Source organism: Pezoporus wallicus, unplaced genomic scaffold (assembly GCF_028554395.1).
Source record: "Pezoporus wallicus isolate ANWC-B61680 ecotype Strahan unplaced genomic scaffold, APGP_CSIRO_Pwel_v1 contig_4684, whole genome shotgun sequence".
NCBI lineage: Eukaryota > Metazoa > Chordata > Aves > Psittaciformes > Psittacidae > Pezoporus > Pezoporus wallicus.
In genome coordinates, this window is record NW_026637499.1 from 695,358 (window position 1) to 710,118 (window position 14,761).

General features: G+C 45.9%; 1 protein-coding gene across 2 annotated transcripts in view; it reads left to right on the plus strand.

Annotated features, from left to right (window-relative positions):
* Window positions 1-14,761, plus strand: part of PAPPA (pappalysin 1) — a 365,133-nt gene that overhangs the window by 180,405 nt on the left and 169,967 nt on the right. The window contains exon 1 of one of the 2 annotated variants that reach the window (XM_057405882.1): window positions 3,310-3,887. The exons of the other annotated variant lie outside the window; for it this stretch is intronic. Within the exon in view, the coding sequence (XP_057261865.1) occupies window positions 3,491-3,887 (397 nt within the window). The 5' untranslated portion in view covers window positions 3,310-3,490. Of the gene's footprint in view, window positions 1-3,309; window positions 3,888-14,761 lie in introns of those variants that run through there. 2 annotated transcript variants of the gene reach the window in all.

Below are 14,761 nucleotides of genomic sequence, written 5' to 3' on the forward strand. Positions count from 1 at the left end.
ACTCCCTGTTCCTAAAATCCCATCTCTTCCACTCTCTGCTCTTTACCACTCAGGATTCAAGAGTGTATGTATCAGTTATTGCATTTTCTTTACGTTTTTGTTATGTCTTAGAAATAAAAGTGATTGAACATGTAATTTGTGCACTAGAGGTGAATTCCAGCTTTTCATGCTCTGTGCTGTATGAGAAGCTGTGCTTTGGGCTTTTCCTTTGTAACAAGAACACCCCAGAACTTGTTACTAGAGTTGCAGTCTGATGCATTGAAGTGTTGCATTTTGGTCACAGTGGAGCTCCTTTTTCCAGTAATATCTTAAGAAGAGACAGAAGGTCAAATCTGCTCAAAATGAAATGGTACGGTGCCATCAAATGGAAATGTTTCAGTCCTTTTCTTAATGATTTCCTCCAAGTCAGAATGTCCTGAAGAAGGGTTGTGATTTCACACGATTAGCTTTTGCTACTGGGAAAACTGGAACCTGCATTATTTTAGTTGAAATGCCTGCCAGTCCAGACTCGATGTGGGTGACATTCCTTAGGACTTTGGAGGAGTTGCTGAGTGGAGAAGCACTCCCCAGCAGTTGGTCTCATCCTGCTTTAGCTCTTATTTGAATAGATTCACTTTAAACTTCCGGAGTTGTTGTTTGATTTACACTGTCCTTGATGTGTTGAATTGGAAGAGCAAAGTGCAGTACTTCATCTATGATCTTAACTTGTTCCTCCCAAGCAGGCACGTACGCAGGAGCATCCTTTTTGCATCCCTCTGAGTTCTTCAGGACGTTTATGGGAGGTTGTACCGCGGAGTTTGTTTCCTAACTAACAATTTCCTCTTGGTTGTTGAGAGGCTTAATTGCTTTGAGGTCTCCTACTCTAAACTGTGTCGATGTTGCCAGTATTTTGTCGTGTAAGTGGAGCTGTTGTGGAGGGGAGGTATGTGTGCTTGGAGAGGGGCTGCTCAGCTGTCGGTCCTGTTGGTTTCTGGTGGGATGTTATGGATATACCAAACATCTCTGAAAATGCCACTTGTACATTCTTGGGTGTTCGTAAATTAGTATAAAACTGAAAAAAAACACCTCTTGGAAGCCTTGCAAACATGCAGCAGCTCCTTCATAGACTCACACACTGATTTGTGTTGGAAAGGACCTTAAAGCTCATTCAGTTCCAACCCCCTGCCACGGGCAGGGACACCTTCCACTAGAGCAGCTTGCTCCAAGCCCCTGTGTCCAACCTGGCCTTGAACACTGCCAGGGATGGGGCAGCCACAGCTTCTCTGGGCACCCTGTGCCAGCGCCTCAGCACCCTCACAGGGAAGAGCTTCTGCCTAAGAGCTCATCTCAATCTCCCCTCTGGCAGGTTAAAACCATCCCCCCTTGTCCTATTAATTTTCTCTCACTGAAAAAATTACTTTCATTAATTTTATCATGTATATTTTAAGTGTGAACAGTCATAAATAGCTCATCTTAAAAGGGTAATCTGCAAAAGCAGGAAGATTACAGTCCCAGGGAAAGTGGCTTGTATGATTGCTGTTTATATAGAGTTTATAGGAAAGCAAGATGTACCAGTTGTTACTTTTGAGATGGAAGAAGAGCATGATGTGGGTTGCTGGGTCTGTGAATGGATTTGGTGCGACTTGACTTGGTTCTTCTGGACTTCTAAGTGTCCCGTGGCCCGTGAATTCAGAGCATGCTACTGCTAAGTCATTTCCACTCACTAAGTACTGGGAAAAATCCTTTTTGTTGCCATCAGGGGGAGCCTTTGAGACCTTTCAAGAGGGAAAAAAAAATGTATTAGAAAAAAAAAGAAAGGAGGAAAAGAAAGAACCGTCCCAGCTCAGAACCAGAGATCTCCAAAGCAGCAAGCAGCAGAACCTTACCTGTGGCTCCAGCTCAGCCAAGGAAACCCGAGGAGCTGAATTCCTTAGGCTGTGAAACATTAGCAATATTGAGAGAGGATTTTTTTGACTCAAGCCACCAATAAATTTAATGATTTATTTTTTTATTATGGTTAAAAAAATAACAAAAACAAAAACACAAACCCAACCTAAATCCAGGAGTCTCTGGAGCATTCAAAAGCCAAATCCTGCTCCGTGGCTCCAGCTTCTGGAAGGCAAAATGCTCTTCAAAAAAGCTTCACTCTCCTTTTAGCTCCTGATGGTTCGATGGGGACCTTTTTGATGCAACATTTGGATTAGCTGCACACAACTGCACTGAGGGGGACCACAAAAGGGGGAGCCCGGCTGATTGCATAACTTTAGGAAAATCCTAAAAGAGCGAAAGAAAGATATAGGAAAAAAAAAAAAAGAGAGAAAGAGTGAAAAAAATAAAGGGGAGAAAGAAAGCAAGCGGGCAATTAAAAAAATATCTGAGACTCAAGTTTCAAGACTCTTTATGTGCTGCAGAGGAGCATAAGGTTTACCAGCAAAGTGCAACGGGGAGTCTGAGAGGAGAAATAGCTCTCTCTTTTGCCAAGAAAGAAAAAAATAGGAATGTGTGTTTTGGACTGGACTGAGCAAGAAAGCTGGGGAGCTGGTGGGAAGCGGGGTGCAGGATTCCTGTCACATTGATCCATTCATCTTGATTGTCTTCTTTAAAAGATAAATAAAGGGGTGGTGGGAGGGAAGTGATAGGGGAAACAAGAGGAAAAGAAAGGGGGGGAAAAAGCAAACAGCAAAAGTGTTTGAACCTCTGGAGCTATCTGCTCCTTCAAGCTGATTGATTAGTCATGATCCCTGCAGTTTTAATGGGAATCATTCAATTGGGAAGGTGGAGCACCCTAGAGTAGATTAGCATATTCTTGTTTACTCATCTTCTGAGGGGCTTTTTTCTCTTTTCTTTCATTTTGTGGAGAAGAAGGGGGGGGGGGGGGGGGGGGGGGGGGAAGGAGGGGGCTGTGCCTTATGTTATAAAGGAGGCCAAAAAAATAAATAGATTAGAGCATCTTTTGGGGGGAGGGCAATCAGTGGGGCTGAGTCTTGGAGGAAGCTGGGGGGGTTGTGTTGGGGGTTGTTTTGGGTTGTGTGTGTGTGAGTGAGTGTGTGGGGGGTTGTGGGGGGTTGTGGGGGGTTTTTTGGTGTGTTTTGTATTTTTTTTTTTTTAAGAAGGAAGGGAAAAAAAAATAAAGGGAAGAAAATCCAGCAGAGAAAAGAAGAGAGAGGAATTCCAGCTGTGGAGGAATAGAGGAGAAGAGAGATAGAGAAGGAAGAAGAGAGGAATACATTTCAAGCAAGAAGGAGTTTTGATTTATTATATTTGCATTTGTTTTGAGAGTAAAAAAAAAAGGGAAAAAAAAAAGAAAAAATCTATAAGCAGGAAAAAGAGAAAGAAAGAAAGAAGAAAAAAAAAAAAAAAAAGAAAAAAGAAAAGAAAAAGCAACTGAGAAGGGTTATAAAAAGAGCAAATACCAAGAAGGGTGAACAAGAGAAGAAAGTCAAGGCAAGGAGGAGCCCAAAGCTGGCAGATCGGGAGGATTTGCAGGGGAGAAGGGGGGGGAAGATTGGAAATGCAGCTCTGGAGTTTGCTGCTGCCTCTTGCGCTTCTCTGTACAGCCCTAGCGAGTGGACCCGAATGTGGGATGGACGAGCGCTCCCGCAGGGCGCGGAGGGACACCAGGCAGAGCCGCCCGCCCCACCACACTGCCCCGGGCACCTGTGCCACCAGGTTAGCCCGGGGCAGGCGCTCCCCGGCCGGGCTGGAGCCCGGGCATGGCCCCCGCAGGAGGCAACAGCGGGAGGTGAAGGACGCCGAGGAGTCCCTCACCCCGAGCAGGGCGCTCTATTTCAGTGGGCAAGGTGATCAGCTGCGGTTGAAAGCAGATATTGAGCTGCCCCGAGATGCCTTCACTTTGCAAGTGTGGCTGAAAGCCGAAGGAGGACAGAGATCTCCGGCTGTCATTGCAGGTAGGGAGTTGGTCGTGCCTGTGGCTGCAGCATCCCTTGTAGGTTTGGGGAACCGGAGCAGCCAGCTGTAGGCGTGCGTGTGTGTCTGTGTGTGTGTGCAGTGTGTGTGTTGTGTGCGTTTGGATGTGCCTCGGACACACACACGCAGAGGGATGGGAATGCCTGTGCGGACACGCTCGGCTGCGTTGGGTATCTGTGTCTTCGGTGGAACACTGGAGCTCTGCAAAGTGTCTGGAAGTCTGTGCTGGCAGGAAAAGTTATGTAAACTTTTGCATAGGGAAATGGCAGTATCCTGGGTAGTTCCTTTACTCTGTGTGTATGGAATAAGACGCGGATGGGTGAGAGCGCTCTTACGGTGGGTTTTTACCTGATTTTCACGTTGGAAAACTAAACCAGAGCGTTTGAAAGTAGCTTGTGTGGTGTGTATGGAAAGAAACGTGTGTGTCTGGTGTGTGGCTGCAGAGAAATGAATATCTAAGGTCCCTATATGATTTCCTTAGTTTTATTAGCTTTTTAGTGTACTTCCCTGTTGCCCTTTCGGAGGCAATGTTAGCGTGTGGTTTCCAGAAAGCTGTAAAGGAACTTTTGGCTATTGTGAAACCTACACTGAATCAAATGAGTTTATAAAGTTCCCAAGCCCAGGACACTCAGGGAGGGCTGGGACCAGCACTGCAGCGAGAGGATGTGTGCGGTGTTTTTGTCTCTCCTTAGAAATGGCAAGTGTAACACAAATGATTGTAAGGTCAAATAGCCCTATAAAATCATTTAGTACTCAAAGCAGCTACCAGCCTGGGCTGGCTGAGCTGAGCAATCATGAGGAATATTGCACTTTTCTTATTTCAGTTTTATGAGCCCATCATGAAGTTGGGTCCTTTCCCCCCCTCCCGTCTCCTCTCCGCTTTAGTGATAAAGTGCAGCAAAGTTGTCCTGAAATCGGATACTTTTTTGGGGGTTACCAACCCTTATAAACGTTGCCACATCCATCTTTGCAGTGAAGGAAGTCATAGAAAATGGAAATGCCCATAGAAGAAAAAAGTCAGAAAGAGAAAGGAATGGGGGGGGGGGAGAAAGACATGTTTTACAGTTCTTTTGGCAAGGAGATTCCCTGAGAGTACAAAGTTTCCATGTCCTAGGATTCCTTAAAGAGACAGGGAGGATTTCCCCTTTCCCTTTAACTGGAGTCACTTCCTACCAGAAGCCAGTGGATGCTTGTGCTGTGGTACTGGCTGCCCTGTCTCTGTCCCATGCCACCCTCCTCCTGCCATCCCATCACCCCATCCCCGTCCCATGCGACTGTCCTCTCACTGGAAAGTTGCTTTGTCCTAAGGAAAACACAAACTGAGATGAACTCGGCAGCGCTTTCCCTTCGCTTCCTCAATCCCAGCTGCCGGGCTTGCTGTGAGGAGGGGGACACAGGGTGTGTGGGGCTGCTGGGGTGGGCAGGGGGTGCCGGGCATGGGCTGGTCCCTTCAGTAGGACAGGCAGATGAGTGATTTCATAGGTGAAATAGCTTATCACTTGCTTTATTTCCCCTGGTTTTCTCATACTCCACTCTTCTGCTTCCCAATCTCAAGCCCCAGGGCTCCAAGTGCTTCCCTTTCAAGTTAGGAAAGGCAGAATTTGGGTTTACACGGATCTCATCTGTGGCGAGACATAGCCAGTGTGATTCTTAATGTGTTTAATCCAACACCTAAGACCCCATGTCTGTCTTTGGTGCAAGTATCTCTTAATTCACACAATAGGGAGCCTAGACAAACACACACACACAAAGATCATTTGTAGTAAAATACTTTAATTGGATGGGGGAGGCTGGGTTGTTGCCTGTATAAAACACTTGACCCATTTTATGCATGGAAATAACATTCCACTGTGAAAAATGAAAAGAAATGCCCCAGTTTTGCACGGCGGAGCCTGCAGCTCAGCCCGGGAGGACTTTGGGATTCTATTTGATTTCCAAGCTGCCCCTGCCCCCCTCACAGGCACTCTTGAAGAGGAGCCAGGTTTGGCTCTGTGTGTAAACACCTGGAAGAGCTCCAAGAGGAACTCACTCGGAGTATCCTCCGCACACCACAGCCTCCCAGACCTGCAGCAAGCTTAGGGAGAGATTACGCTTCCCTCAATGAGGAAATCAAGGGTTCTGGCTGCCAAAACTCTTGGCTTTCTCATTTTCACTGTTTTGGGATGTGACGGGCTCCGGAGCCTGGTTCTGCTGTTGAAGTTGCATCTGTAGGACCTCACTGGAAGCAAGAGCCCTTCTGGGTGTTTGGCAGGGGGTAGGGACTGGGTCAAATTTGCTGCCAGTGCCAGAAGTGAGTTTCTCCCCAGTTTCCATCCCTGTTGCAGAGTGGGGAACTATAACTGTGCAGCCCTGAGGGAGAGGGCAGAGCTGCCTTTAAGACACCCCTTTTTCAGAGTCCTCCTTGTATCTTCATCTGCTTTCTGCCCCCAACCTTCTGCCTGTGTCAACTGCTTCCCTTCCACCCCCATTTCTGGCACTGCACGTTGTAGAGGAGCCCCACGTGCTATAGGGGAAAGCCTGTTGTGTCTGTTCAAAATTTCCTGTAGGACCCAAGTTGTTATCAGCTCCTACGCCTGAGCCCTGATATAACGGAGCTCTTCTGCTAATCCAGGCTACAGGAGTTTCTGTCTGGAGCCAACTCTCCTTACGTCACCCTCTGCTGCAGTATTCAATTTGTTTTCATAAATGGCTAATTTTACAGCACTGTTAAGTGGGTTCGTCATCGTGCCGGGCCATGCCCCGGCTCTGATGATAGGCAGCCCTCTGTGCCAGGCTCTGCCAATTTTCACGCCGGTTGGCAGTGATGTTATTGCTGCCCTGCTTGACTTCCCTGCTATCTGTTCTGGCATTTGTCAGGGAAAGCTGTTGGGAAACTGGAAGTCTGACCCATTGATCCGCGTTACGCAAAAGCTCGGCAGCATGTTCGTGTCCGCGCTGCGCTCCGCCGGTGCTGCTCTCCCTGCTCTGTGTGTATTCTCCTCCCTCCCCGGGCCACATAGTTCTTGGACAAACACTCCTTGGATGTGCGTACCTACCACCCAGCACAGTACATCCCTCTTGTAAACACACACATGTGCACATGGTATTAATCATGCGCGTTTGCGCGCTTTCCCCTCTGCAGAGCCTTTGAACGCGGCTGTGGTTGTGGAGGAAGGAGTTAAGGGCTGGACTGTGCTCCGTTAGGTAACACACACGCCGTGCAAAATAAGAGGCTTCAAAGCACCGTTGACCTTGCTTCTGTTGTAAGCAAAGAGATTTCAGTTCTACTGGGGAAATGCAACTCCATCCTAAGAAACAGGATCCTCCGAGTCCCTGTCAGTGCGTTTGCTGCTATACGGCTCAGGGGCGGGAGAGCTCATGTTTTCATAGGAATGAGATGTTGACTCTTTACTGGCTGGGAGCTGAGGAGCGGGATGAATGATCTGGAGTAAGAAGGCGTGTCTGCCCTGAAGAGTGAAAGCTGTTTATGTTTTGGTTGGGCTTTTTTTTTCCCCTTCTCATTTTCATTCTCCTCTGTCTCTCTATTCCTGTGCCTGCCAACAGAGATGATGATCCCAACTTAATAAAGCTTCATATGCAAGGGAGCGCCTGTGTTTTCCCAACTTCAGTCCTTGATGAACATAAAACTGCAGCAAAATTCAGAGGGAAAGAAAGGCTAAAATCAACACAGTGGAGCTCACTGAAAGTGTATCAGGGTCTGAGAAACATCTGTGCCAGGTCCCATAACTGGGCAGCTATAGAGATATGTAATGGAGACTGTGTAGGTCTGTTCCTTCCACAGGGTATAAGAATATATGTTTGCTTTTGGGGAGTTAATTTGGTTCCCTTATGAAGTTTGGGAGTCTTGTATTGATTTAATACCCTTCAGGAAAATCAGTGAGCTGGGTCCTGTCCCCAGAGCTGATCCTTGTAGCGGGTCTGTTGGGAACTTGAGGTTGTTTTCTGTGGAGAGTTTACTCTGAGTTTCACTGGCATTAAAATAACAGGTAGATAGACAATGCAGCATTTCTCATCTCCAACAGCCTGGTGGTTTTTATAGCCTGAATTTCCTTGGTTTGATCTGTAGTGAAGTATTAGAATGAAGGACTAATAAGTAAGTCAATGTAAAGCTTGTACTTCTGTCATGCAATTAGTGCTGGCATTAGCAGGGTGATGGGCATGATGGGTGCAGTGCATGGACCAAAGTGACAGGAACTTGAACACCTGCCCAGCTGTTCCTTCAGGGTGACAAGCCTCCAACACACCACGGCTGAAGGCTGCAGGTACCACTGTGGTTTTGGCTTCCCTGTAGACGGGGTCAAATGAGTGCCTACTTCAGGACTATAGATCTGAATGAGGCTGGACTAATACGCTACGATAAAAACATGGCATAGCTTGTCATTCACTGAATATTTGCATTTGAAACAGCACATTTCCTTCAGGCTCCAGAAGCCAGGACAAGAGTCAGAAACCGGAAAAGAAAGAGAACTTTTTCTTTCCATCAGATATCCGATTTTAACCAGTCTCATTCTTCTGACACATAAGAGGCAGAACAGCACAGTTAGAAGAAAGCTGTGTTTGGTTTTGTTTTTCTTATAGCACTTACATGTAGACTGCTGTAATTATTAAGATGGTAATGAAAGAGGGAAATATGACTGTGTGCATGAAGAATGGTACATTTAGATTCCTAAATGATGTATGGTTGTCTTCTGTAGGCACAGAGATGTGTCCCAGGCTGAGCTTGCCTCTCCAAGCTTCATTTGGGCCTGATTTATTTCAAGCCAGCCTGTTTCAGTTAGAAAAACTCGTGCGAGGCATAAAGCAAGCTGAGGGGATGGTGTTTGGAAAGTGAGCAGGAGCGGGGCTCTCCCTAGGGATTCATGGAGATGTCTGGAGAAGCACAAGCTGAGCTGCGGTAGTGAGGGCAAGAAGAAGCCCTTGGAGAGCCTTTGCACGCTACGCCATTGCAGAGAGACTGACTTGGTCAGTGCTGCAGGTGCCTGAAAGTTAACACATCAGGTTGAAGCTGCTGCCTGGGTCTCCACATCACCTCCCACCTGGAGTGCTGTAGGTGTCCAAGGGGATCCTGAGGCTGTGGTTGCACTGAGCAGAGGCAGAGGTGCCCATCATCAGTCCCAGCCACATGGGACTGTGCTTAAATCCCAAATCCTAGAAGAGCATTGTGGCAGCTGGGAGGGAATCCTGGCCCAGACCCTCCTGGCCCATGACAGGTACCACTCACCTTCGTCATGAAGAACAGGACCCAGGAGTCTGCTGATGCTGCTCCATTAGTTTAATGTATTCATTAACCTTTGCCATGGGTGGCAGAGATCCTTGGCCAGCTACCTTGCACAGTGATGCACACCTGGGTCACTGGGGCATGCTAATGGGTGGAGAAACGCCTTCTTTGGAGCTTGGGTCTGGCTCCATCAGGACGTACAAGAGAGGTGCAGCCCCAGTGTCTGCCTGAGCAGCTTTAAGACAAAAGTGCAGCAGGACCAATGGGATTTAGGGGCTCTCAAGTCCCTGGAGTAACCGAGTGCCTTGGATTTCCATTGCTTATGCTGGCCAGAGCCAGAATATAGTGGCTTTTTTACAAAAAGGCATATTGAAAAAAACAAAAGTAAACCCTTTGGTGGCTGGGGTCAGCTGAAATGTTCCCGTGTAAGAGTTTTGCTTCCAATTTTAGCTGTTGTTTTTTTTTTTTTTCAGCTCCTCTTTTCCTTTCCCTGATAGAAATTATAGGAGCAGAAGCAGAGAAGGGACCACCTGGGTTGCCAAATTCCGTTCCCTGCAGTGTTAGGGATATAACAGCAGATAATTAGTCCAAACATTCACAGAATATCCACTTTGTAGATTGTGATATAGCACAGGCCACAGAAAATTTCCCAGTGCTCTATTATAAACCAAAGGTCTTTAGCTAAGACTAAGAGTCACCACTATAATGTAAGACAGGAAGGGAGAAGGGCAGATTGACAACATCTTAAGTACCTCAAATCCAAAGTGTTGGCTTACAAAAGTGTTAAGTATGGGAAAGAAAAACATTTGCTAGTAGAAGATATCAGCTTTCTTCTTTTCAGAAAGTGCAAAAAGAATCAGGTGTTTTGACAGTTATGAAACTTGCATTGGAATTGTGAGTTAGAATATTTCCCGGAGATAGTCTGTTTGGATTAATTCCCCTTTTTGCTGAGAAAAATATTGTATCAAACATTTCCCACCCTTCTCTGCCTGGGTGGCAGCTCCTACATCCCGACACAGTAAGAACAAACACGTTCACTTTATTACGTTTTTACTTCTTCAAATCTTGTATTCTAGGCTCTTCAGAAAATGCATCAGAAAAGTCGTGTTTGATCAAAACCCTTTACAGTTTTCTCTCAACTACATCAGCAGGTTTAATATTGTCTTTTTCATCTTTAACCTCCTCTGTCAATACTACCAAATGTTTCCTCTGATACCATCTTTACATGATCAGGATAGATTACACTTTCTATTTCAAACATGCAAAGTATCTTTTCTACTTCCTAGGTTCTGGGCATGTGCTTCATGTGATGTTCTGGGCACAGAGCAATTGCCTGGGCTGTCCTTTTTGGGTGTTTATTTTCCCCAAAATGAGATTTCTAAAAATGAAGGTTTTCCTTCCTTCTGACCTTATCTTTCCATTGCTCCGTGGGCATTGCACCCCCCTTGCAGTAGCTGACATAGATTCATGGGATCCCAGACTGGTTTGTGTTGGAAGGGACCTCAAAGCTCATCCAGTTCCAATCCCTGCCACAAGCAGGGACACTTTTCACTAGACCAGGTTCATCTGGGTGTGATTCTTAGTTCCATTTCAGCTTTCTGTGGAGAAGAAATGCTTGATTGTTGTTCTGCTAATTCTGCTCGTCCCTACCTTTCCCTTCATTTTCTCCGGTGTGAGCATGCATGCACACACACTCACAATTTCCAAAGCACCTTTGATTTTTTCCCAGATCAATAGAGCATTTAAACTCCACTGATCAAGGAAGAGCAGCTTGTTTATTTCCCCACATATCCTGACACAAGTGGCAGCAGATCTTGTAAACTGCTTTGATTTGATGTTAGTGCCTATTATAAAGTTTACTCTCCCCAAAGCCATCCATGAAGTCAAAGTACTTTTACTCTGAACATGAGCAGAGCAGAACTCAAAAAGGTGAATTTAAAAGAGATCAGGAGTGAATATCTATATGTTTATGATCTTATCCCAGAATTTTGCTTTCTGCTGCCATTGTGCATAGTGACCAGAGCAATTCACGTAGCCGAGCACTGTTCAGCACCCGTGAGGTTGTCAGCACCGAGTGAGAACACAGTATGTATCATAGAGCTGTGAACAAATATAGATTCAAGTCAGGTTATCCATTGGTGAGAATGGGGCTGGATTAATGATGTAAGATTTCTGCAAGCAGCATGGATTTGATCCTAAACCTGTTCAAGAGCACGATAAAATACCATTGACCTTGGCTGACTCTGGCTCAGGCTCTGATTTCAGTCTTCGGCATCCCTCCCTTGCAGCCTGGACCTTTCCATGGTCCTTGCTTTACCATCCTGTATTTTGCTGTGCTTTCTTGCTTTGGATACAAGAGAAATAAAAATGCAAAGCCTTACTTAACGTCAGAGGAATTGGCCAGGGGAAGGGGCCATGTTTGGTTTGGTTGGTTTTGCTATACTCCAAACCCCACTTTGGCCTCTGTCTCTTTCAACCTTTCTCTTCTTTTCTTTTTTTTTTTTTTCATTTTCTATTTTTTCAGTGTCAAAAAGAGCACTTATTCAAAACACACTGACTGGGTTTCTGTTTTGCTGGGTGATGTAAGTGTGGAACTTTCCTGTCCAATCTCTCCACCCTCTCTTATCACCATCATAGTCTCAGTTCTTTCTCTACTATCTGGTGTCCTTGATTCCCCCGTCTTTCCCTTCTTCCTGCTCCACACAGTTGCTGGCTCCCTCCTCCCTTACAAACGTGTGCTGTGGGTAACCCCATGCTCTCCGCAGTTCTCATCTTCTTTTTACTGTGGGAAGGTGGTTATCCCCTGCTGGCAGACCAAGGGTGGCCACCAGGTTGGTGGCTTCAGCCAAGCGGTGTTGGAAGTGCTGTGGGAACAGAGGGTAAGCAGGCTGTGTGTTTGTGTGCTTAGTCAGTCATATGTTGGTGCATATTTTCCAGGAATTATTGATACTGTTCTGTTTAATATCCATCCTAGTGGTACACAAACAAGGAGCGAGCGGTTGTTCTCACAAAGAGGGAGTGAGGGTGAAGTGAAACTGAGAAGCATCTGGAACTGGCCTGGTGAAGCAGCATCTAAGAGATATGATACCAGCTCATGAAAGCAAAACATTTGCTGTGTTAGAGAAGAAAACCACTCTGTTCTTTGCTGATCACCTCCTGGGGTCTGGTAGGCTTTCCTTGAGTCTTCCTTCTGACTCTTTTATCTCTCCTCTTTCCTCCCTGTGTTTTTCCTCCTTTTCCTTATGTAATTTATTGTCTCTGTGTTTGCTTTAAATCACTTTCCCATATGGATTTCTCTCTTCTGACCCATCTTCCCCTCCCTCATCTGATTCCCAGGAGTCTTGTGTCGTCATGGAATTGGGAGAAGAACAGCAGCCCTGTTCCCGACACCGAGCATCAGTTGCAGGCTCTTTTCCTCCCTGGTTTTCTTCCTTGCCTGTTCTCTGCTGTTAGTGTTGGAAGCATATTCTCAAAGATCATCCATTGGATTAAGGAAACAGATCTTATCACCATTATTTTGTTTGTTTTATTTAAGACAGGGAAAAGAAATGGCAAAAAAAGGACTTCACTGTTACCACTATTACTTAGTTTTCAACATAGGGGTTTTGCTCCTGTACTAATGTATCCTAGTGCTGTTATTTTTCTTTCTCTTTGCAGCAAGGCAGTGTTTTGTCATCCTGATAACTGCCTCAAAACGTGCTCCTGATGGTGGTGATACGTTTCTCAGGTGTGGGAGAACATTGCCCTTAAAACCAGGGAAACTGAGGAACAGAGGGATGCTCTGGTCTGACCAAGATGTGTTGGTGACAGAGCTAGGAACAGAGCTCAGCAAGGTTGGCCTTTTGTTAAACCTTTGTTGGGTTTTTCAGGGGCAATTGCAGTTATTCCCTAGTCTAACTTGTTCTCCATGTGAAGCCAACACACCCTGATTCCTGTAGGATGTTTCCTTGTGGGTAATGGCTGTACTGGGCTAATGGTGGTGATGAGGTCTTTGAGCTGGTGTCGCACTGCTGACAGAACTGGCAACACAGGCGATGGGAGAGGAAGGCAGCTGGCGTTTGTGACATGAGCTCTGTGGAGATGGCAGAAAATCAGATGGTCTGGAATTAATATCTCTGAACCAGCCATGCTGGTGATGTCTGAATCAGCATGAGTTATTGTATTTCTCAAATGGAACAGCATATGCTGCCCATAATGGGAGAGAAAAGCAAATATCAGCAAAGCCCCTTAGTTCAGAGAACTCTTATTTAAATTAGAATACTTTGATATTCTTTATACATCTGTGCATTGATTAATATATTGACTTGCAGAAACAGCTTGTAAAATACGTAACTGCTTGTTTTCCCAGGAAATGCTGAAAATCTGCCTCTGAACATCACAGCTTACCAATGAAAGGCAAAAGCAACTCACAGTTGAGCAAGCTGCTCTAGTGGAAGGTGTCCTTGCCCATGGCAGAGGGTTGGAACTGGGTGAGCTTGAAGATCCCTTTCAGCCCAAAGCATTCTATAATAGTTAAATACAGATCAAGTGCGAGGTTGCAGAAGGGGCTTTGCGTGCGGTGTGTTAGTGCCCTAGACTGTTCTGGGGAGGGATCATCATCTAGTGCACGCCCTCATGGCTAAACGACCCATGTTTCTGTTGGGAGCATCACCAAGGAGGCTGTACATCATACAATCAGCACAATTTTGTTCTGAATTCAGCAGCATCTGTGCTTGTAAAGTCTGAGGTGCTAAGGTTGAAATCTGGAGCTTGCATTACTACTGTCTTACATTGCAGCCTCTCTGAGGTCAAAACAGCACCCTTCACCAGTGATAATTTAATGGGAATTATATTCAGCATGAACTAGACAAGAATTGGAAGCCTGCAGTGCTGTAGCTCATGAATGGAGATGTTCAGGGAGAAAAGGAGTGCTGGGAGAAAAAGCAAATGTTAACTAAATGCATTACGCACATGATTTTGAAACATGTACTTGGCAGAGAGAAGGGTGAGCAGTACAAGCCAGATACTGCTGTTAAACACACCAATGTAAACCTAGAGTAACTCCTTTGGAGAGGAAATCGGGGGGGGCTGCTCCAGACCAATGAACATGTAGAATCTGGGGCAGCGACAGAGTGCATGCAATGGGGAAAGTGAACAAGCTGAGAAGTGGATGTCATGGAGAACAACCTCCAGCCACCGTCACCACTGTCGATGGTTTCATTTGGGTGTGTAATGGTTACGGTGATGCAGTGGGAAACATTTGTACAATGTGGGGTTGTTTTTACATTTTGGAGCATTTTCTGTATATACCTATCATAATCCCTCCAGGCTGTGAAATTAGGCCATAGACCAGTTGTACAGTGAGACCTTTGTGTTTTCCAGCAACAAACACCCTCTGAACTCTACCCTCCAGTCTTGTGTCCCTAAACTCCTTCACCCCCTCCCATACTGTCCCATCTCCAGCAATAATTTCCCCTCCTCTGTTTATAAACAAACACCCTCGGAGGAAGTTCACAGGAAGAACAGTTAGTTAATGAAAATCAACCATGCACGCAGGTCCAGGCTGCGGGTTGGAGCCAGCAGGGTTGCTGGATGTTTCCTGCTCCGCATCTGCTTGTAGGAGTTTCTTTGCCGAGATGTTTGCCTGTCTGTCTCGCT